This window comes from Theobroma cacao, chromosome 6, assembly GCF_053813885.1.
Source record: "Theobroma cacao isolate CCN51 chromosome 6, ASM5381388v1, whole genome shotgun sequence".
Taxonomy (NCBI): Eukaryota; Viridiplantae; Streptophyta; class Magnoliopsida; order Malvales; family Malvaceae; genus Theobroma; species Theobroma cacao.
The window spans coordinates 17,739,345-17,761,261 of record NC_142644.1 but is presented as its reverse complement, the minus strand read 5'-3'; the positions used below and the strand labels follow the sequence as shown (position 1 = coordinate 17,761,261).

The 21,917-nt window shown below is 31.8% G+C and overlaps 2 protein-coding genes across 4 annotated transcripts; one reads left to right on the top strand and one right to left on the bottom strand.

Annotated features, from left to right (window-relative positions):
* Positions 1 to 8,215: 8,215 nt before the first annotated feature.
* Positions 8,216 to 13,367, top strand: LOC18595735 (Pectin lyase-like superfamily protein). Of its 2 annotated transcripts, XM_007023814.3 has the most exons (9): positions 8,216 to 8,514; positions 9,159 to 9,290; positions 9,410 to 9,580; positions 9,668 to 9,688; positions 9,820 to 10,027; positions 11,410 to 11,491; positions 11,563 to 11,671; positions 11,772 to 11,888; positions 12,530 to 13,367. In XM_007023814.3, exons 1-9 carry the CDS (start codon positions 8,290 to 8,292, stop codon positions 12,809 to 12,811), a joined length of 1,347 nt encoding a protein of 448 aa, XP_007023876.3. In that variant the 5' UTR covers positions 8,216 to 8,289; the 3' UTR covers positions 12,812 to 13,367. The 2 variants fall into 2 exon arrangements, with proteins under 2 accessions (XP_007023876.3, XP_017979261.2); XM_018123772.2 differs by lacking the exon at positions 9,668 to 9,688.
* Positions 13,368 to 13,422: 55 nt separating this feature from the next.
* Positions 13,423 to 16,674, bottom strand: PDF1A (peptide deformylase 1A). 2 transcript variants are annotated; one of them, XM_088807615.1, is made up of 4 exons: positions 16,186 to 16,674; positions 15,651 to 15,761; positions 15,461 to 15,528; positions 13,423 to 14,074 (listed from the first exon to the last, which is right to left on the bottom strand). In XM_088807615.1, exons 1-4 carry the CDS (start codon positions 16,594 to 16,596, stop codon positions 13,834 to 13,836), a joined length of 831 nt encoding a protein of 276 aa, XP_088663741.1. In that variant the 5' UTR covers positions 16,597 to 16,674; the 3' UTR covers positions 13,423 to 13,833. The 2 variants fall into 2 exon arrangements, with proteins under 2 accessions (XP_088663741.1, XP_007023875.3); XM_007023813.3 differs by having other exon boundaries at positions 15,651 to 15,740; positions 16,186 to 16,671.
* Between the last annotated feature and the right edge of the window lie 5,243 nt (positions 16,675 to 21,917).

The following is a 21,917-nucleotide window of genomic DNA, read 5'->3' as shown; positions in this document are numbered from 1 at the left end:
AATCATATTTTTGTTATTTTTTATTTAAAAAATATAAAAAATCACTTTTAAATATAACCTACTCTTCTTAATTTATATTTTCAATAATTATCAAACACATAGAAGAAGTCTCGTACAGTAGATCAATATAATAATTTTTTTGATGAATTTATATATTAGTAATAAATTTAGTTAAGAATAACATTTACAATTCATATAAGAAAATAGACAAACCAATCAATAAAATTGAAAATTTCAAGTTTATCACTTAAAAAAATTAGAAATAATTTTAAAGTTTTGAAAAAAAATCTATAAATTTTGAAAAACATAAAAATAAATTTTTATTTTAAGAAATTCTAAAAAATTAATTTTTTTTCATTGTTAAAAAATTCTAGAATGATAAAAAATAGAAATAATTTTTATTTTTAAGAAATTATAAAAGATTAGAAAATCCATAAAATAAATATATAATTAACATTTTTGAAAAAAATAGAAGATTTTCTGTTTTATGCTTATAATATTTTTAATTTACAAAAACGATTTCCTCTCTGTAATTTTTAATAAATTTTAAAAAATAAAAATATTTCTTTTATACTTTTAGATTTTTTTTCAAATAATCTCTTTTGATTTTTTTAAATTTTTTATTTTTTCAAAAAAAGAATTATTTCCATTTTTAATTTTTAAGAAATTTTCAAAATAATAAAAATAAAAAAATATTTTAAAATTTTTAAAATTATTAACAAATAAAATATTATTTTTTAATTAATATTAAAAGTGGATTTACCCTATCTGATACTTGGTTATTTGTTGAGAAAATATTGGCTCTGTTTTATTTTTGTTGTAAATCAATCTTGACGTTTTATTTTCAATTAAGCTCTCAAGGAGTTCACGTTTATATTTTATGACTTTCTTATTATGGTGTTTCTGTACTTTAAATTGTTTCCCAATTGTTCAGCAAATTGCCTGATCATTTGATGTATATTATTTACTTTCAATTAATAATTGAAGTTCAACCAATATCTGTTTATTATAGAATAATTTATTCCTATGAAGTTTGATAGTCAAATTTTTATAAGTTTCTTTTTGTTTATATATAAACTTAATTCGCATTATAATAAATAAAAATAAAACATATGAGATTACTGTTATAGGTGTTTGGTCGGATGTACATCAAGCTCTACTTCACCTAATAGTCCTACAACATCAAACTTTTGTTACCATGATTTAAACTTGATTGCTTCAATTGCACTTTAATTAAACTTGATATTTGATTCTTTGATTGTACTTATGAAATTGATCATGATGAACTTGTTGAACTTTAAGAAAATAAATTTTGATTCATTTATTATATTGGTCAAGATACATGCTTACAAGATTTTTCATTTTGTTTGACCTTAAAGTTTGAAGTCTAAAACTTGACTTGAGCTATGCATTTGATTATGAATTTAATTGTCAATCTTGACCATGACATATATTGTGAGTTAACATAGTTGAAATTTATTTTGAATATGCATTTAAATATTAACTATGTCTTCATTAAGCCTTAATGTTTACATGATCTAAAGATTTTATGTGCATCCAACTTTAGCTTGTAGGTTATTATAAACAGCTTGACATGTCAAATGGAATATGGCCTATAGCTTTTGTTGGTAATGAATGCCTAATCTCTTTTTTGAATCTTGACAATTGGTATTCATTGATGCTTGGATGAACATATTCATGAGTTGAGTGCTTTTATTTTTAATTTTTTTATTTAGTATCACTCATGAACTATGAAGAATATTGAGAAATATCATGTACCACATTAAAGTTTAACGCTTGCATTTTTTTTGCATATGTCTATGTATCTGTGAAAATTGAAATCATGATTAATGAAAATAGCCATTTTATTTTTTGTAATCATGCTAGTGCTTACTTGATCAAAATATTCTCTTACATGATTGTAATGAGTGCAAAATGCTTTGATCATGCTTCATTAATAATGATATGCCTTTTGTGAAAGCTCTTCTTGCATTGATAATTTCATATATAATTTGGAGAATACATCTTGTAATGCTTGCTTTAAAATGACTTGAATGAATGACCGCTTAAAAATGATTTGGAAGAATACTCACTAAAAATGCTTAATGATGATATTTTTTTTTTCAAATTTCTCCTTGAGTTGCTATTTTTATATATGAATTAGGGAATTTCCTGGAAATACTTGATTGATATTGCTTGGTTGGTTGATATTGAGAATGAATAATGAATATTTGATGATGATTAATTATTGATAATACTTGATGATAATTGAAAATGATGCTTGATGACTAATGATACTTTAGACATACCTAGGAACTACTTTGCAAATATTTCTTAAAAATATGAGTATTTAATGTATATGTTAAATATCTATTCAAATGCTCATACTCTTTTAATTCCATGAATACTTGAGGATTAGAGAAATAAATTAAATATCCATTTGAATGCTCATTTATTCTAGGCTCATAATTTCTCTCTTAATATTTGATCTATTAAGGATCTCTAACAATTTGTGTTGAGCTTATGATTTTTTGAGAGGTAGTCAATCATTGTCACTGATATCATAAGGAATTAAGATCTTCAACAACAAGGTTTGGTGAGAATTTAATGTTTGGTGTTCTTCGGTACGATAACATCTTTCTAAATACCAGAATTGATATTGTGCCTTATATTGCTTCTCACTTAAACTTGAATGCTAAAATGCATAATTGGTATCAACCCTTGAGTTTTCTCAATTAGTATCTAGCTTTAAAATTAGCACCAAGCTATAGAATTGTCATTTCTCACTTGATCTTTAAATTGATTATATCTTTTTTAAATGCATTTAAGCCTTGAAGTTGATATGCTTGGAATGCTGAATGATAAGGGAAGTCATTACTAATGTTTTACCAATTAATATAATGAGTTTTAAAATGATTCCATCTCTCATAATTGATATTGTGCTTTTATAAAAGGATAGATTTTATTTATATCTATTAATTGGCATATTGAACTTTAACACTTGATATTAGAGTTGAAGTATGGCTTATGTGCTTATTAAACATCTTTATGCTTATCTTTCTTAAACTTCATAAATGTTATATCGACATTTTGCTAGTAGATATATATATATATATACACACACATGTGGCATTCTTATTGATGATTCTCTTGATGAATTAAGACTTGAATGTATTTCATGGTTATATTTCTTAATGACTTAGTTGAGGATATTAAGTACATATATATGATGAATTGGTGGCTTTACGGTTACATGTTCATGGTCTTAATGCTTATATTCTTGATGATTTTTCCTAACCGTTATTTCTTGAGCCTAAGTGTTTAATGCTCATACTTCTTAACCTTTTAATATAACAAAAAGGAGGAGGAGGTTTATGAGCAAATTTAAGTTCATGCATATGTTGAGGGGGAGATTTCAAAATAATTTCAAATGCAAATTATGCTCATAGTTTTGTCATATCAAAAAGATGGAGATTGTTAGCTTTAAAATTATTATAGTTTTGATTATAATAAAATTATCAAATTTACTCTTAACATTATTTGAGTGACAATTGACAAGTTCTTAAAATAATTTAACTCTTATATTTTTATTCTTGCATAGTTACAAGCTTGAGTTTTGAAGTTATTGAGCTATATCTATAAACTTGTATGACTTAGTTGTATGAGTGTTTATGATTCCCATTCATTAAAATCTAATTTAAAGATTAAAGGAAATCTAGATGCACTCATTAAGGGAGAGTTTTGAATATCCTTTTTAATAATGACAAAAAAAGGAGAGAAGAAAGACCAAGTTAAATAGAATTTGATAGGTCTTCATATTTAATTTATGTGTGTGATGCTTAGTCATCGTTTTGTTGAATATTATGTGCTAGTTTTTATGGATATTAATATATCTTGCTTAACTATTGTGGATATTGTATATCTTGTTTAACTACTGTGGATATTATAAATATTTATTGTAAATCTTTATAGAAAACTAGATGCATTAACTAAGGAGAGTAACTCATTATGCATATAGATTTAAAGCATTCACATTGACCATAGACATTGCACTCTTAATGTAAGAGTGTTTTTTCATCATCAAAAATAAGAGAGAAAGAGAATGTTGACTTCATGTGTTTTTTATAATAACAAGACATTCTCATTCATTGGTATCTAATTATATTATTTAAGTGTGCAAGAGAAAGCTTAAATTCATTAATATATTTGGTATTTGAAAGCAAGTCAAGATGCTTGTTCAGTTGCAAGATGGGTTAATTGATTAAACAAACAAAAAAAGAAAGAGTTTTAATGAAGACATATTAGTCATAACCGATTAACATAAATCCTTAATCAATTAAAGCAATGCTGGGCGCTACACTAAGGATTGATAGAAAGGTCTTAATTGGTTAACACAAGGTTTAATCAGTTAAACGGGTGTTGGATGCAAAATAGAAGCCTTTTAATCAACTAAAGGAAAGGGGTTAACTGGTTAAAGGTCAAAGTTAAAATGTTAAGAAGCTCCAAAATTCAAATTCAAAATATTGATGATCGTCTAAGGCACCAAGCCAAGATATTTAAAGTTGAAGACTTCTAATTGGTTGGAGCCCATTTTTATCAGTTAAGGATGAATGGAGAGAAGTTTCAATCAATTAAAGGAAGCATTAATCAGTTGAAAGGAGGGTAGCCAAAAACATGCTTGAAGGTGTTTGAAAACAAAAAATTATTAATAAGTTAAAACTATGTTAATTGGTTAACATAGAGAAACAGTGTGCAAGTCAAAGAAGGCTTAACCGGTTAAAGCTTGCCTTTAATCGGTTAATGAAACACTATTTGCACATTTGAATTTAAGCACAAAAAGATAAAATAATGGCTAGAAATAGCTAGTTTTTGTCTTTAACGAGCAGAAGTGATTTTTCAAGTATTTAAAGTCTCACTAACAGTAAAATATCATGTAGAGAAGCCATCCAAAGTGATTTTGAGTTTAGAAGACCAAAAACTTTCTCTTTACACTTGTATTTCAGTCCCAGCCTTTGAAAAAATGTTTGAGTTTAACTTTGTATATCTTAGATCAGCTAAGTGATCAATTGTACTTTATCTTTTCTCTATTTCTTATTTAATTAGAGTGTGAGAGACACTCTAAGAGGTAGATCAAGATTGGGTTAGCTTGGTTGTTATTGTAGGTTCTAACTTACCCTTAGAAAAGTTAGTTTTGGGTTTTGGTTGATCATCAAAAAAACCATTGTTAAAGGTTGTGGCTAAGCTTACGAAAAGCCATTGTAAAAGCTTAGTGGAAGCTTGGGAATTTCATTGATTTTAGTGAATTGGTTTGAAAATCCTTGATTGGGAGATCAAGGTAGTGGATGTAGCTTGATGTAGTTCAAGGGGACCGAGCCATTATAAATCATTTTGCTTTGTCTACTTACTTTTATTTTCCTTTTATTCTTAACTCTTAAATCACTCATTCAACAAGTTTTAAACTTCCATTATCAAATTCCCTCAATTAGCTTTTAACTTGGAAAGGATTTTCATGTTATTTCGAAAGTGCTATTCATCCCCCTTTAACACTTTTTTTGAGACCAACAGTATTAACGCAACCCTAAACCACGTTAATCACATTTTGAAGCATGCAAGGATTCTCAGGTTGTGACACATACTCCACTTGATCAAAACATGTGTTTCCAACACTTTCCTCCACCACGTCACCGTACATTATCTGAATTGGACAACAAATTAAACCCCTGTTTGAATTATAATGTGACCCCAACTTTTAACCCTATCCTCCAGCCTTTCTAACTCTTTTGAAAGTCTTGAAAATATCCGTTCCACCAAAATTGCTTCTTGAAATTCAGACGGCTTCTACAAATCACTTGAGTCCAAAGTCCCATTTTCTTTGGAATTCTTAATGAGCTGGACTTTCTTTGAATTCAAATTCCCATCACCCATATTTTTCTCACCTTACACATCATTGTTCAAATTCAAATTCTCTTCCAACTCACCATTGCTAGAATTTGAATTTGCACTTTGATTTTTTGCATATTCCAGCTAGCTTCTACCTCTGTGATCATCATCCATATTTGATTGGATCCCTTTTCACGTTCTGACATCCTTTCATTATCAACTCTTGCAACAATAGACGACACTTCAGTGATAGTTGCATGGACTATGAATTGATTTTCACCAACCTTATTTGTTGAAAACCTTGGAATTTATTTTAAGCTACAGACTTTCACCAACATTCTCTTGTAACCAAATTGGTTCATTAACAAAGATTTTGAGTATATCTTTATACATTCACCTCATTTATCTCGTAAAGCTTGAAACAAATTCTTATGCCAAGCATGGATTGGAATTTCTTCCACACAGACCCAACATTCAAATTTTTGTTGTTGTTTATCACAATCATATAGAACTATCGTACTAAGCCATTTTTGGAGTTGATTCGGGGAACCTGCTAATGCTTTTTCCATCTCCCTTTGTTTATTAAATGTAATGAGAACTGTGAAACCACTAGCAATCCTTACCTTAGCCATAAAACCCAACTCTACAAGCCCTAGCTCCACATGACTTGTGCTAATGCCATTACGTATGGTCCCAATAACGGTCTTTTTCAACCATGCCATGTTAGATTTGGGAATGTAGTCTATTAACTCATCCTTGGTCACCTTATTCAACCTTTTTTGTAGATTGTAATTCATAGGTATGGTAGCACTCTTCCTTTGTCCCATTAAAACCTCTTTAAAATAGCACTAATTACCTGTAATTAGCCTTGGTCGATCACAAATTGTGGAGACTTTACCATCCTTCTCAACAATTGCTTTCTTAACTACCAATCTTTTTCTTGCTATAAACCATGTTGAATTGCTAACCTCATCTTTTCCTCTTTTTTAAACCTGACAAACGCAAAATTGATCACACACTAGCGAGAACCTCTTGGTACGAATACATCCACCACTAACCCAATCTAGTCAAAAGCTTCTCTAATCTTTGCCCATGAAACACCCACCTTAGATTATCCACAAAAACCAAGTGCAATGAAGATTTCCATCGTGCCAACTTTGACCGGCCATGTATCCTTGTACTTTGAAACCATTGCCATTGAAAGTCCATTTCTGCTTCTTCTTTTCCATGCCTTTACCTGCAAAAAAAAAAAAAAAAAAACCTCTATTTCTCTCTCTAGAGCCATTTTCCTTATAATATACTATAAATTTAATAATCATAATAGCACATTGAGAAAACTCAGAAAATGTTTTCATAAAAATTCTCAATTTTCGACAATATGTTTTCTTTCTACCTCTTTGAATTTTCATGGTTCCCAACATATAAAAAAATGTACATTAACAAAAAATATTAAATTTAATATGGCTAAAAGATGGCGCATAATTAATTAGATACCAATTTAAATGAGCATTGTGAGGGTGTTGATACTTTTCTGACACATAATTGTACTCTCAAATTCAGTCATTTTCGTAGATTGAAACTTATTCTATTTAATAAATTTAAGTTAAACTTAAGACTTCATTAAACAAAATAGATTCATCTAGATAGTCATTGAACCTAAATAAAAAGAGATGATGGGGACTCATTTTATGCCGAACGAATAAATTCTTAGACTCACACATTATAACAATATTAATATATTAATGTGTTAATTACTTACAATTTTCGTATAGTTTTCATTACATTTTGCTTTAGGTTTAATTTTATATGATTATAGCAATGATATTAACGTATAAATAAAAAAATATTATATAAATTAAATTTTTTTACATTGGAAATGTGAATATAGACATGGATTATATATTTATATACAAATAAATAAATAAATAAATAATATTTGAAATATTAATTAGATTATGCTATTTATTCTTGTATTTTATATTTTTTGTTGTTTAAAATTTTCATAATAAAATTTAAACCTTTTATTTAGATATAGATATAAAAAAACTGTGTCAGTGTATATATGTAAGAAAATTTTTTAAAATTAGTTAACCTGACTTCAAAATCTTTTAACCGAATTGACCATTTAATCAAACTTCCTAACCAACCTTTCCGATCCGAATTAATAAAATTTCATCAATTAGTTCAATTAAATCGATATTTGTTCACCTTGGTCAAAATCCACGAGCCCACCGATTACATTGCCTATCCACACAGGCCACGTCAAAACAAAAAAGGACTCCAATTAAAAAAGAAAAAAGAATCGCGAAGATTAATATTTTGAAGCTTCCTAGATTCTTACCAAACCTCATTATTATTAACAGTTATTCTTTCTTTTCTTTTCTTTTTTCCATGTTCGCTTAACAGAACATGAAAAACCTGGGATTCTTGGGTTCATGTTCAACATGCACCATTACCGTGTTCATTTGCATATTGATGTGTTCCAATGTTGTAGTACATGCAGAAGGCTTTCACTTTGACTCACGGTTACTGCTTCCACGATCTGGGTCAGCAAGAACCAGACCCAGAGCTAAACGGGTTCTTTCTGTTCATGATTTCGGTGCCAAAGGAGATGCTCACCATAATGACACCAAAGTAACAATTTTCATTTCCTTTTGTTTTCATTAATATTCTTTTCAGTTGTAGAAATGATGAGTATTTTAATTAGTAAGTAATTTTGTGATGCATGTGAGGAGTAATTATGAGTTAAATGGTTACCCGCTTGATAGGAACTTTTAGTCGTTGAAGAATTATGGATCATAGTCAGGAATTCAAGTACAGGGTTATTATAGTGTGGAATAATTTGAGAATGTTTGGAGAATGAATGTGGATGGAAAAATCCTTCCAGGCTTTGTTTTATGAAATGATTCACTGGTTGGTAATAATGTAGGTGGAAATTAGTTCTTTTTACGCTACGATTTTTGAATCATGAGAACGTCTTGAATAATCAAATCAGCTGATTTACTCTATCTAGAGCAATTTATGATGTTTTAGGCCAATGGTTTTATTTTTCCAAAGTTCTGCTCTACCAAAGGAAGCCATTTGTATGTTTTTAATCTTCAAAATATGTTTATCTGCTTTTTCTTCCTGAAGTCTGGTTTATTTAATAAGAGTCATTGATATTAGAAGTGACCAAGTGTCCTTTCATGTAAAAATTTACGAAGCCTTCGATGTTAAATGCAACCAACTTGTTACACAAAAAATTATTTTCTGCTATTACAATATATTCATGCTTTTAGGCCTTTCAAAATGCCTGGAAGATGGCATGTTCTTTCCCAGCACGAACAAGAATTTTAATACCGGCTGGATACACTTATCTGATTCATCCTGTTGAGCTTGGCGGGCCTTGTGAATCAAAGGTCACTTTGATGGTAAGCTACAGAGTGAGATCATTTAAATTTATAACCAACATTTGCGTAATATGTCTTTCTCTTCCTTATATTAGTAGTTGACATCCCTTCTGATCACTGCTTGGGGTTGTGTTTAATAGATCTCCGGTACAATTGTTGCTCCCGAAGATCCTGATGTGTGGGATGGTTTGAATCCTCGCAAGTGGCTGTACTTCCATGGGGTGAACCACCTCCATGTAGATGGGGGAGGGACTATCAATGGGATGGGACAGGAATGGTGGGCTAGATCATGCAAAAGAAAGAAAACAAATGTACTGGTGTACTTAATTTTTTGATCTATTTTTCTTTCTGTATTTTTCTCTGACCTATCCTTAAATGGATCATATCTTTTGTTGCAGCCATGTCGGCATGCTCCAACTGTACGTCCTGCATTCTTATTTGAGAAATAATAGTTAGTTCCATATATCTTCTTTTTGGATAGCTTGTCCCTGGGAATGTTATGTTCTCCTAATATTTTCAGGTTTAATACAGTATAACAAATGAAATGCAGGCTTTGACTTTCCATAAGTGCAAGAATCTGAAAGTTCACAATCTTATGGTTGTCAACAGTCAACAGATGCACATAGCATTTACTAATTGTCTAAGGGTTACAGTATCCAATCTTAAAGTGATAGCACCTGCTGCTAGCCCCAATACTGATGGCATCCACATCAGTGCATCCCGTGGTGTTGAAGTGAAGAATAGCATTGTCAGAACAGGTTAGTTCTGCAATCTCTTTAGCTGTAAAATTTTTCTGCCGACAACAATAATTATTTCCTTTTCCATTTTTTATTTTTTTCCAACAGCTTTTAAATGCATGAATTTGAAATAGTAGTTGGACTATATATTTTGTAGAAATGCCATTAATATTTGTTGATTTCAGCTTGTGAAACACCATAAAACAAAGTGATTTTGAATAAAGTTTTTTGCTACTGATGTGTCTGTCTTGAGAACTGATGAATTACCATAAGATGATCATATTTAGAATAACTCAAGTGGCACAATAAGGTTAAAGATTAGTACATGCTGTTTGTCTTATGATATTAAGTAGAAGTCTCAGTTTCATTTGTTCTTGCCTCTGGGTGTGGTACGTAACTAATCTTGGTACTTTGCTTATATTGCTTATCTGTATATTCAAAAGAATGATCATAAGCTCTTCAATTAGAAATAACAACTGAATTCTTCTTTGTTTATGTTCAGACTTCTATAAGGACTGGTGTTTTAGGCTTTACTATTAAGCTTTGAAAATGAGATGAATCTTGTTTTGGTACTTAGGTGAATCATGAGTCTTTAACACTTTAAAGCAAATATATTAACATCTTAGTTTCATGAAAATAATATGGCTTTAATGTACGATTTCTCAACAAAATGAATCTTTAATCTTGTCATTCTAATCAAGGTTTTTAGCTATGAGTTTTGCATTTGCTTTGGTGTTTTATAATAAAATATACCGATACCCAGATTTTGGGTGCCTTGAAGCACAATGCATCACCCCAGTGTTAAAGACATTTGTTTCATTAGTTGATGAAATGAGTGGAAGAGGTCAAAGAATTACAAATTGGTGCAGTCTAAGATTCTAAATTTCCTATCCTAAAATCAGAGAACTTTATGCAACTAGAATCAAATAGTGTGCATGAATTCATCAGTGATGCCTACATACATAAAGGAATGGATAGGATTGGGAGGTTGTTATTGATGGTGGCAATATCAAAATACTCCATGTTAAATATAACTTTTAAGTTCCAGACTCCTGAACATGCTTGACATGTTGGATGCCACAAAAGTGTACTCTGAGTTGAATGCTGTCAATTGCAATAAACCTGATATAAGTGGAAGAGAGCTTTTCAGACTTGGGGAAGTCTTTAAAAGTGGCTTGTAACCCCTTTTGGTGGTAAAAACAAAAAAATGGAGGTTAAATAATTACAACAAAAATCATAATAACTTTATGAGCTGCGTAAAATTTGGCCCCTCAATTCCATCAGATTATTTTTTTAGGATATTGTCTTCTTCTTGGTGATCAAGTAAAATACAACACTTTAGCTCCTCCATTTCATGTATTGTAGTTTTTTATGTTGATTTTATACTCAAAATATTCTTTTAGGAGATGATTGCGTTTCAATAGTCAGCAATTCTTCCCGTGTCAAAATCAGAAACATTGTCTGTGGGCCTGGCCATGGTATAAGGTAAAATCATTTTTCACTCTGGTTTAGGGGTAGCATGAGTATGTTAATTAACTCTAATGTGCACCCATTAGCATTGGAAGCTTGGGAAAATCAAAGTCGTGGGCACAGGTGCATGATGTACTTGTTGATGGAGCTTTCATTTCCAACACTGAGAATGGGGTGCGGATCAAAACATGGCAGGTAGCACAAGTTCTGTTAATTGTCTTTGTCTTGTGTTAATGTGTGTGAAATGGGAGTAGTGAGTAGGGAGCTTATGCGTGTTTTCTTGTATCTTTGCCAGGGAGGTAGTGGTTATGCCGCCAATATTAAGTTCCAGAATGTATTGATGGAGAATGTATCATACCCAATTATAATTGATCAATATTACTGTGATTCTACACAGCCATGTGCTAACCAGGTATGAATTCCTCGTAATGCTTGATCCCAGCAAAGAATTTCATAATGCATATGGCTAGGAAAGAAACTTTACAATTTGTAGATTTTTTTTTTCTCTTAATTGAGTTTTTCCCAAAGTTGATTTTCTTTTGTACCCAGATGATCAAGAAAAAAGGTATAAATAAGTATGAAAGACAAGGTAAATATGTGACTTTTCTTGAACCTCAACTTCTGAATTAGTTTTTATTGGAAAAAAAGAATTTGAAACATAGAAGCAACAGAATAGATCACTGAAATATGTAAAATGTCTAACAGACCTACTCTTTTCTGTTATTGTTTTGGTGGGGTTGAGGTGGAGTAGGAAATGAGTGAGCAAATAGCTTGTTTAAGAATTGTATATAGCATGGAAGAGCGGGTGTAGGAGATTTGCTTGGGCCACAGGAGTGCCTAGCCTTCTTTGGCCTTAAACACGAATCTGCCGCTAGAATAAGTGAGTCCTGGTTGTAATTCTGGTACACTTTAAAACAGAGTCTTAGGTAGTACTGATTGCCAGTTACCCTGATCTGTGAATGACACTAACAGAAGAATTTTTCATGATGGAGGTTTAAGGTCTTAGATTCATGCAATGATAATTGTGTCAACTGTTAATCTGATGGAATGCAGACACTGGCTGTTAAAGTGGACAACATATCCTTCGCCCACATTAAGGGAACTTCAGCTACAGAGGAAACAATACGATTTGCTTGCAGTGATAGCCTGCCGTGTGAAGGATTATATTTGGAAGATATTCAACTTGTGTCATACACTGGGGGCATTGCTAAATCTTTTTGTTGGGAAGCTTATGGCTCAAGTTTAGGTCTACTGCAGCCCAATTCGTGCCTAACATGCACTGACGGCTTCATTAAGCAGAAAGTTCCTTCTGGCTTGGCTGTTGATTCCTTATGAGTGGATCGTAATACTTTTTTTCAACCACATTTGAGTCAGCAACGAGAAAATCTCTGGAGCTCTACTGTGGATGTTCAACAAGTTTCTCTTGACAACCCACTGATAGAAAAGACAGCTCATCAGAAACTACTGCTACCGCAATGGAGAAGAATAATGCAGGGTCATACAAAAAAAAAGCATTTACCGGCGAGAAAAAGCATAATCATAGTCCCTTAAGATCTTGCAAAATACTCTTTCCCTCTTCTAAGTCATTTATGTGGAGAGCACCATAGAGAAGTTGGTAATTGTGCTGCCTCACTAGGGTGATTGTATATTTTATCTATTATCACACCAAGTGTGAAAATTGTTGTATAATAGTTTCTGAACTTTGGAAGGTGTATTAACCTTCATGTTGTAGGCAATTAAGTGCATCACCAAATTAATTGTGTATATATTTATCTGTATTTGGTTTCAAGAAATTGACATTGTTTATAGACAAGTGGACAACTTTCTTAAGTCGGATCACTTGGCAAAGTAAGTAGTATTTTAGTTCGAAATCCTTATTGTGCCGAAGAAAGCACTTGCAATGACATATTGGCTTTGCAGGGCGAAGGATAATTTGTTTATCACACTAGAAACAATGGCCAAGGCTCCATTATTATAACATGATTAGTTCTGATCAAGCTACATCATGGAGGTCTGAAGTGTAAGCTTAGCACCTTGAAGGCGAATTTTAACTGAACTTCACATAGAAAGTCAAACAACACCCAATGCAGAAACAACATTCCATGCTAAACAGATACTTCTTTGAATTACTCCGCAGTATATATACAACTCAAAACCCAAATTTTTAAAATTCCCAAAAAAGAATAAAATCTGCATTTCATTCGAAGAAGGATTTGAACGATGACCTCTGATGCTGCCAACTGTATTTGCGATGCATTGCCAAACAGAAAATCTATTACTTTGAAGCCTTAGAAACTAGCTTTCAAGACGTCATTTCTCGTGCATCCTTGGACTGGATTGCTATGCAAAAGAATGAGTTAGCGGGCACCAAGCTTTGGACACCCCTCAGCAAGAGGCAGGTCCAAATTTTGAACAGCTCTGAATGTTCTTGGAACCATCTTATCTACATAGAGTGTTCCATCCAAATGATCACACTCATGCTGCAAAATACGTGCCTGCCAGCCTGAAGCATCTACTTTGATAGGCTGGCCATCACGACCCAAACCTGTGACCTCAACATCAAGATGTCGCTCCACAACTGCTCTGAATCCTTCAACACTGCAAAATCACAGTAAGGTAAAGGAGATGAGATTACAACCAGAAATAATTCAAAGCTTTGTAAGGAACATGTCAAGGTTCTAACAGAAATTTTAAAAAATTTAGCCAACTCTTTTATGTGCCTCACAATTTGTCAACTTCATTCAAAAGAGGTAACCATCCATAAATAATTTTTATACTATTAGTAAAACTATTCTGAGTTCACCAAGCATTAAATAGTTTTGGTATTGTTTTCTCCCATGAGAGCATACAATAAAGAAGAAACTGGTATTATCATATTTCACATTCAGCTCACTTTGGCACATGAAATTCAGGTAAAGAATTATGTAATCTGACTAGATAACTATTTTGATGTCTACAAGGAAACCAATAAAGCACATTTCAAACAGTCTATATTACTAACAATAACTTTGTTCCTTCACACTACTGACACTGTCTGTCTGTGATACTGACTTTCCTATCTATAATAAAATTATTAAATCACCTTAAGCAAGGACAGGGCAGTGAGGAGAAATTAAATACTCCTATTTTTTTGGAATAGTTATAATTTCAAAATCCCCTCTGGTGCTTTTCCAGTGGGCATGAAATGTCCATATTCAGAACTGCATAACAGTTCCATTTGCCTGGGAGACAGCTTCTCTATTTTCAGCTCAAGAATAAGCAGGACCTAAACCTTGATTTTGAATATATATGATGGTTCAAGATACCAGCTCAAGCAGTCAAGAGTAGTGCTTCTTTAAGTTAGAATTTGTCTGGGTTTGCCCATTTATACAAGTAAAAGACCCCCCTATGCTGCCTCTCTGAGAATGATCATATAAACTTGGAACCATTTCATTGGGAGATTATATCCTTATGAATGAATTACACCAATTAGTTTCGTCACAAAAATCAGTAAAAACCCCTCATCCAAGATGGATACCTTGAGGAAGATGGGCCTTATTAGTAAATGGTACCATAAACTTTATGGTATGACCTCAAGAAATGACATTTTACTAACTTGATGATGTCATTTTTTTAAGTTCAATGTATTCAAAGTCATCCAAGCACACTTAAAGACCTTAATTAATAGTAACATGATCCCCTTTTTTGGCTCTATACTAAAATGATCCTGGAATTTGCAAATTCTTTTTGCTTTGAGAACTTAATAGAATGAATAATAAAAAAAAGGGAGGTGGGCAGGAAGCAAAGCCTCCAAAGTCCTCGCTCCACACTTAGGTAGTTAAGAAATATTATCCACCCAAATGCCCTTAACGAAATTAAATGTTTTACTTAATGAACAACATAATAAATGTCTATGGTAAACTGAATTGGGATACTATGCATTAGTAACAGAAAAAGCACTACTAAAAAAATGCAGACTATTGAAATTCACTATTTGCATCTTACCTCAAACAACCTTCAAAAAACAATGCCGTCCTATTGCTCTTCTTTTTAAGCTTCGGATTTACGATAACCTGACTCATGAGAACTAATAAATCTTAATAGTAAAGTGAAAAACTCTTGAATGCTAAATCGTAACACTACAGATATCATTTCAATTATCAAATATTCTCCGTAACGATATAGATCAACATACCAGAAGATCAAAAGGGTGTCTATCCTGTGCTTTAGTCTCTTCCTTGGGCGCATAACTAATATATTCTGTTGTATCCTCTAACACAATGATCTGCAAAATATTATAACAAAGCTATAGCCTTGTAAAATTCTTGACTTCATTTTTATGAAGCATTGCTTGATGAGGTATAGTTTAACTTAAAGCTATAGCATATGATAGCAAGTATTCCATTAAGTAAGGCTACTTTAGCTAATTGCTTTTGTTACAGCAATGTAAAAAGCCAATCATAGAAAACAAAATTGTTAATTAATTAAAAAAGATAAATGACTAAAATTTAATAATTATTGTTATATAGAAGTAAAATTACACATTTTGTTATTTGAAAGGTTACATTTATATTTTTCTAATTTATCTTTTATTTCGTTTGAAAGCAAAATTCAAGCGAAAGCATTGATCAAACAGAGCCTAAGAGTTGAACCAATAGAAAAAGAAACAGAGCTTAAACAATTATAATCAAATATGTCACAACTTGTTAAATGAGAACTTCTAAACTAACTTTCAAAGGGACTCCAATCTGAGGGGCAGCAAGACCAACACCAGGTGCCATCCTCATAACCCGAACCATATCATCAATTATCTTCTGTATCAGTTCCGACCCAATTTCATCCGGGTCAATCTCCCTGGCCGGTTCGTGCAAAACGGGGTCACCCGCTTTAACTATCTCAGGCAAGCTCGTTTTCTTCTTCTCGCCAAGACCCAGAAACCAACCCGCTTTGGCAACTGCTGACGAAGAGAAAGGCCTCCAGGAAGAGAAGTGGGCGGTTGGGTTTGGAAATGCGGGTCCATTAAAGGGTATTTGGGTGGAAAGATATAACGGCGCTAATCTGGCGGTGTTCAGGCTGAGAGTTACCGGTAAAAGACGAAATGAGAATCTGTGAAGGACTTCCATGGTCGCTGTGGATGTCATTTTATGGCTTAAGAGGAGTTTTTGAAGCTCAAAGGGTTTAAGGTTAAAGGCCGAAATGTTCACTTCTGCTTATCATTGAGTTCTGAAATCGGGCCTGAACTTGAGCTAGGCTTTAATATGCATTGGGCTAGGACAAAACTTTTAAGTTCGAGCTTCGCCCAACTGAACCCGATTAACTCATTTCATGAATAAATATTTTATTCTTTCATTAAATTTTAATTCTAAAATATATTTAAAAAAATATTAAAATTTTAATCATAAAATAATATTTTATCATTTTAATAATCAATTAAAAGACTTTGAAAGGGGGGGCGGGGGGCGAGGCGGGTTGTCTGATATGCCTAGCTCAACTAAATTAGTTTTTTTTTTTTTTTTTTTTTTTATGTTGGAAGTTCTCGTAGGACCTAACTACCCTGTTATCGTTTTATTAATAATAAGATTCAATACAGCAGGGAGGGGGACCAAAACCTGACCTCCAAAATTACGAGAGAGATAGAATTCCTAGGACAGGGATTACTACCTTTGCCTTGATTTTTGCTGCAAAAAATAAGTAATTTACTTGTGTACAAGAATATACGAGAATTTTTAAAGAACTTCAAAAACAAAAATAAGTAAAAATAGGAGTACTACTCCTTTACAATTATTTGAATTTAACATAAGGTAAGTTTGTTTTGTCTAATCGTAGGAAACCTTAGAGCTCCCCTTGCACATGTGTAAATACTCGGAGATTTTGATGAGTATGACCAAAGTTTGACAAATATTCTGCAGCTTGATTTCCTTCCCGATGAATATGTGATATGCGAAATGACATGCCCTGCAAACATTTTCTAATAGACTCCAACAAATATCGAATTTTGTATGAGCCTTTAAGATCCTCTTGTATCATTTGTACAACGATCTGCGTATCCATTTCTATCCATACCCTTGACACCTTATGTTCGATACATAAACGTAAACCTCTATAAAGTGCCATTAGTTCCGCCTGCACTGAATTCTAAGGACCCAATTTTTCAAAAAACCAAAAATTATATTACCTGAATGATCTCTAAGAGCTCCCCCACCTATTGCATTCTGAAAGGCATTCTTGGAGCTACCATCAACATTTAGCTTAAATTCATCTCTCAATGGACACGTCCAATAAATAATTTTTGGTGAACCATGGCTCTCCTATTCAAATTGGAATCCCTAATGTGCTGTAATGTCAATGTCTCATTTTCATTGCCATTTACTCAATAAATTACCCTAATATAATTGCCTTAGCATCCTCATAATCCGCCTAATAACTCTCTCAGGGTACATTTTAAGTTCCTTATGTTTTGCATCATTTCTTTTAATCCAAAGGAACCACATGGTTAGTAAAGGCACTAATATCCGAATATGGCCAGGTTTAATGAAATCTCTTGAATAATACCAAGAGTGAAGGATATGCATAACATTTTGAGGATTATGAACATAGATTTGAAAGAATTTTGAAAAATAATTCCAAACCTGTTGCACAATTGTACCTCCCCATATGACATGAATGATTGATTCCTCAGATTGACAACAGAGGCACTTTGATGCTAATTGGAAACCTTTTGATTTCATCCGTAACTCCACAGGGATCCAGTTATGTACTAAGCGCCATATAAAGAATGAAACCTTTAGTGGTATACTATTATGCCAGATTAGCTTACCCCATACACAGTTAGGTTGTCTTTGGCGCATAAGTTCCCAAGCACTTTTAGAAGTAAATTCACCATTCGGAGTAAGGGCCCAATAAGCCATGTCCGCCTTATTGTTGCTTATGGGGATCTTTAAAATCTCCTCAATAATCGTATTAGGTAAAATAGCTTTTAGCTTATCCACATCCCACATATTAGCATTGAAAAAATAATTAACTTTTGTCATGGAAAGCATATATGAAGGAAAAGAGTGGACCAAAGGTTCATCACCTAGCCATACATCATGCCAAAAAAGAAGGTCTCCCTTACCAATCCTCCATCGTATTTGCTATCCAGATATGTCTCTACCATGAAGCATCCGTTTCTAGGTTAGAGAATCTCGAAGTTTGGGTGAGATTAGCTGAGGAATTTGCTCAGTACAGTACTTGGCTTTCATGTATTGTGTCCACAAGCTGCTACATGTCCGAAAACGCCACCAAAGTTTTGCAGAAAAAGCCTCCACTACATCTTGTAAACTACGGATGTCTAGACCACTTTTTGAGCTTGGAAAGGTAACTTTGTTCCATGATGACCAATGTATGTGTTTGCTGTCCAAAGTGTCTCCCCATAAAAAACTATTAAAAAGTCTGTCTATTTTCTCAATGACACTCACCGGGGGCTTAAGCACTTGAAGTAGGTATAATGGCAAAGATGATAGAACACTTCGTATTAGTGTAATGCGTCCACCAGTTGAAAGGACTTTATTCTCCCATCTAGTGATCTTTTCTCGGATTTTCGTAGTGAGCGAGTCAAAAAGCATCACTTTCTTTGGTCCTTTGTAAAGAGGAGCTCCCAAATATGTAACTGGTAGAGCCTTGTGATGGAAGCCTGTGGTTTGAGTAATTAGTTAAATTACTTTAGCCTGTGGTAGAGTCTTTGGCTCAGCTAAATTAGTTATTTTAGTATATGATAAGAATATTAATATAGCTAAATTAGTTACATTTTGGTATTATATTTAAAAAAGTTTTTAAATTATTTTAGAAAAATTTAATAAGTTTTTATTCTTTATTATGCTCAATCAAGTTCTTGTATTTTTATTTTTAACTAAATAAGCCTTTATAATTAACTTTTGACTTAGTTAAAATGTTCTTTATTATTTTACGTTATACGGTACTAATATGACATGCTAATATATCATAATAGATAATAAATAGCATGCTAATGTAACATGATGACATGACTATGTAACATTTCATCCTATACATAAGTGGTATGTTTGCGTCATATGAGTATAAAATGACAAGTATCATTTTGATTAATGGTAATTAGTCAATCATTAGTCATAAGAGTTGATTTGACACAAAATAAAATTATAAGGATTTAATTGAATGTAATAAAAGAATAAAAATTTATTTGAATTTTCTTAAATAGTTTAAGAGTTTTTTTTTAACATTATACCTTACTTTTTTCAAAGAAAAGGTAAGTTTAGGTAATCATATTGACAAGGATATTGATGCTTGTGATATTAATAATAGCGGTAGGCAATTGTGAAAAGAGATAATAATAGAATTTGCAAAATCTAACCACAATTCATAAATTATAAACTTGTATTTTTCACTTGAGGAAATCTACATACGAAATTATAAGATTAATTTCTTAAGAACATTTGAAGGCTCTCCCTTAATCACTCAAACCATTGAATTTGACCTATTGAAACATAAAGTAAAATTAAGTTTCAATTTTATCATTCAAATTAGGGTAACATATCTTGACTCTTCTAAGTTTTGATCGACATTACATGGAAGTCTATTAGTTTTCGAAATAACCACTCTACTCCAAGACTAAAAACACTGTTAACAGAAAATAATAAAAAGACTGAAATACTTTTTTTTTATTAATTTTAAAAATCATTATTATATTTTAAAAAAAAAAATTAAGGAGTACCGATCGATGCTCTCCAGCTCCCTAAGAAAGGAGAGCATCGGCCGGTGCTTGGTGCTCCCCAATGGGGGGCCTTTTTTTTTTTTTAATTAATAAAAAATAATAAAAAAATAAAATTATATAATTGGAATTATAAAAATTAATCAAGGTTAAAATTATCTTTTTATCTTTGCCACATTAGCAAGTTGACGGAAATACTAATAGTTGACTAATGGTTGAACCTACGTGTCCAACGAAAAATATTTTTTTAGGACGGAGTGTTTATTTGGAAAACTAATGGACTTCCGTGTAATTTCGATCAAAATTTAAGAAGGTCATGATATTTTTCCTTTCAAATTAATATAACTTAAAGTAACTTTATTGTTGCATATGTATGCATACATCATCCTATGTTTTTAGTATGGTTGAAGTGATTGATCTATCTTCGACTTTTACCATCGATTAATTTTGTATTGATTTTCTTTTGAACGAAAATTTTGTTATTGTTATTATTTAAAAAAAATCCAAATATTTAACTCTTTTCATGAGTATATGTACGTGTTTAAACTCAAGGGGTAACATTATAGCAACAATTCACGAACAAAAAGTTGAGAGTCGGGACTGATCAGTGGAGCTTCAAGGCTGGTTAGTACAAATTTTGGTTGGAAACTTGAGGCGAATTTGGATGATGAGAATATATATTGTATTTGTATTAATCTTAAATACGCATCTCCCTTTCAATTTTATACTATTTCTTTTGGTAACATAAATAGGGCATCTCTTAAATCATGTTCAAGTTCGCCCCCTAGAATGTTCTAGTGCTTTGATGATAGTGCTCCAACCTCCAAGCCCTTCCCCAAAATTTAAGCCTAGTGAAGGTGTTTCTTGCTTGCTCTAGTCCTTCTTACAAAACAAACCAACATCCCCATGTCCATCTCCATCTCCAATTCCATTATTGTATGAATTAGTATAAATTAAATTCGTACAAAAAATCACAATGTATTAGTGAAACTCATTGTAATCAGAACACGATGAAATTTATGGTATAAGTGATAAAACATAAATTAATTAGTTTAAATTATACAATTGTTCTCTATATTTTATAAAAAAATATAGATTTAGTTTTTATATAATAATTTGTTTAAATTTAATCTTTATACTTTTTCAATTTTTTAATTTCAGTCTAAATTCTAACACTGTTAATTTTTACCGTTAAGTATGTTGATGTGACATTTTGATCAAGCTAACATGGTATTGATTGAGATGATGTGGCATGTTAGTCCCTCATGTGGTATTGATTGGATTGACAACAATTTATTATCACATCATCTCAATTAATATCATGTCGGTTTGATCAAAACACCACATAAACACACTTAATGGTGAAAATTTAACAATATTAAGGTTTGAACTGAAATTAACATATTGAAAAAAGTATGAAAACTCAATTTATTCAAATTATTATATAAAAACTAAATTTGTATTTTTGATAGAATATAGAAACTAATTACATAATTTGATCAAATAATTATTAATTAAAACGCCACTCCTAATTGAGTTTGTAGTGGAATAGTGGAACTGCATATGGCGGTTAGATGTCAATGAGAAAGGGCCAGTTATATATCAACGTACCAATCTTTAAAATATTTCCTAACATGGCAAACCCTAATATATTTTTAAGGAATACCCTATAGTTTAGGGCACCCCATATGGGTGACAGCTTGTCATACCCCATAATTCAACACTCAAACATGTGCA

What these genes read in the sequence shown, in the direction of transcription:
- LOC18595735 (XM_007023814.3), top strand. Translation starts at nt 8,290, where the DNA reads ATGAAAAACCTGGGATTCTTGGGTTCATGTTCAACATGCACCATTACC. An exon ending in CTCACCATAATGACACCAAA is followed by an intron (nt 8,515 to 9,158) that starts GTAACAATTTTC and finishes TCATGCTTTTAG; the next exon opens with GCCTTTCAAAATGCCTGGAA. An exon ending in TGCGGATCAAAACATGGCAG is followed by an intron (nt 11,672 to 11,771) that starts GTAGCACAAGTT and finishes TATCTTTGCCAG; the next exon opens with GGAGGTAGTGGTTATGCCGC.
- PDF1A (XM_088807615.1), bottom strand. Translation starts at nt 16,596, where the DNA reads ATGACATCCACAGCGACCATGGAAGTCCTTCACAGATTCTCATTTCGT. An exon ending in AGATTGGAGTCCCTTTGAAA is followed by an intron (nt 15,762 to 16,185) that starts GTTAGTTTAGAA and finishes ACAAGGCTATAG; the next exon opens with CTTTGTTATAATATTTTGCA. An exon ending in TTTTTTGAAGGTTGTTTGAG is followed by an intron (nt 14,075 to 15,460) that starts GTAAGATGCAAA and finishes GTGATTTTGCAG; the next exon opens with TGTTGAAGGATTCAGAGCAG.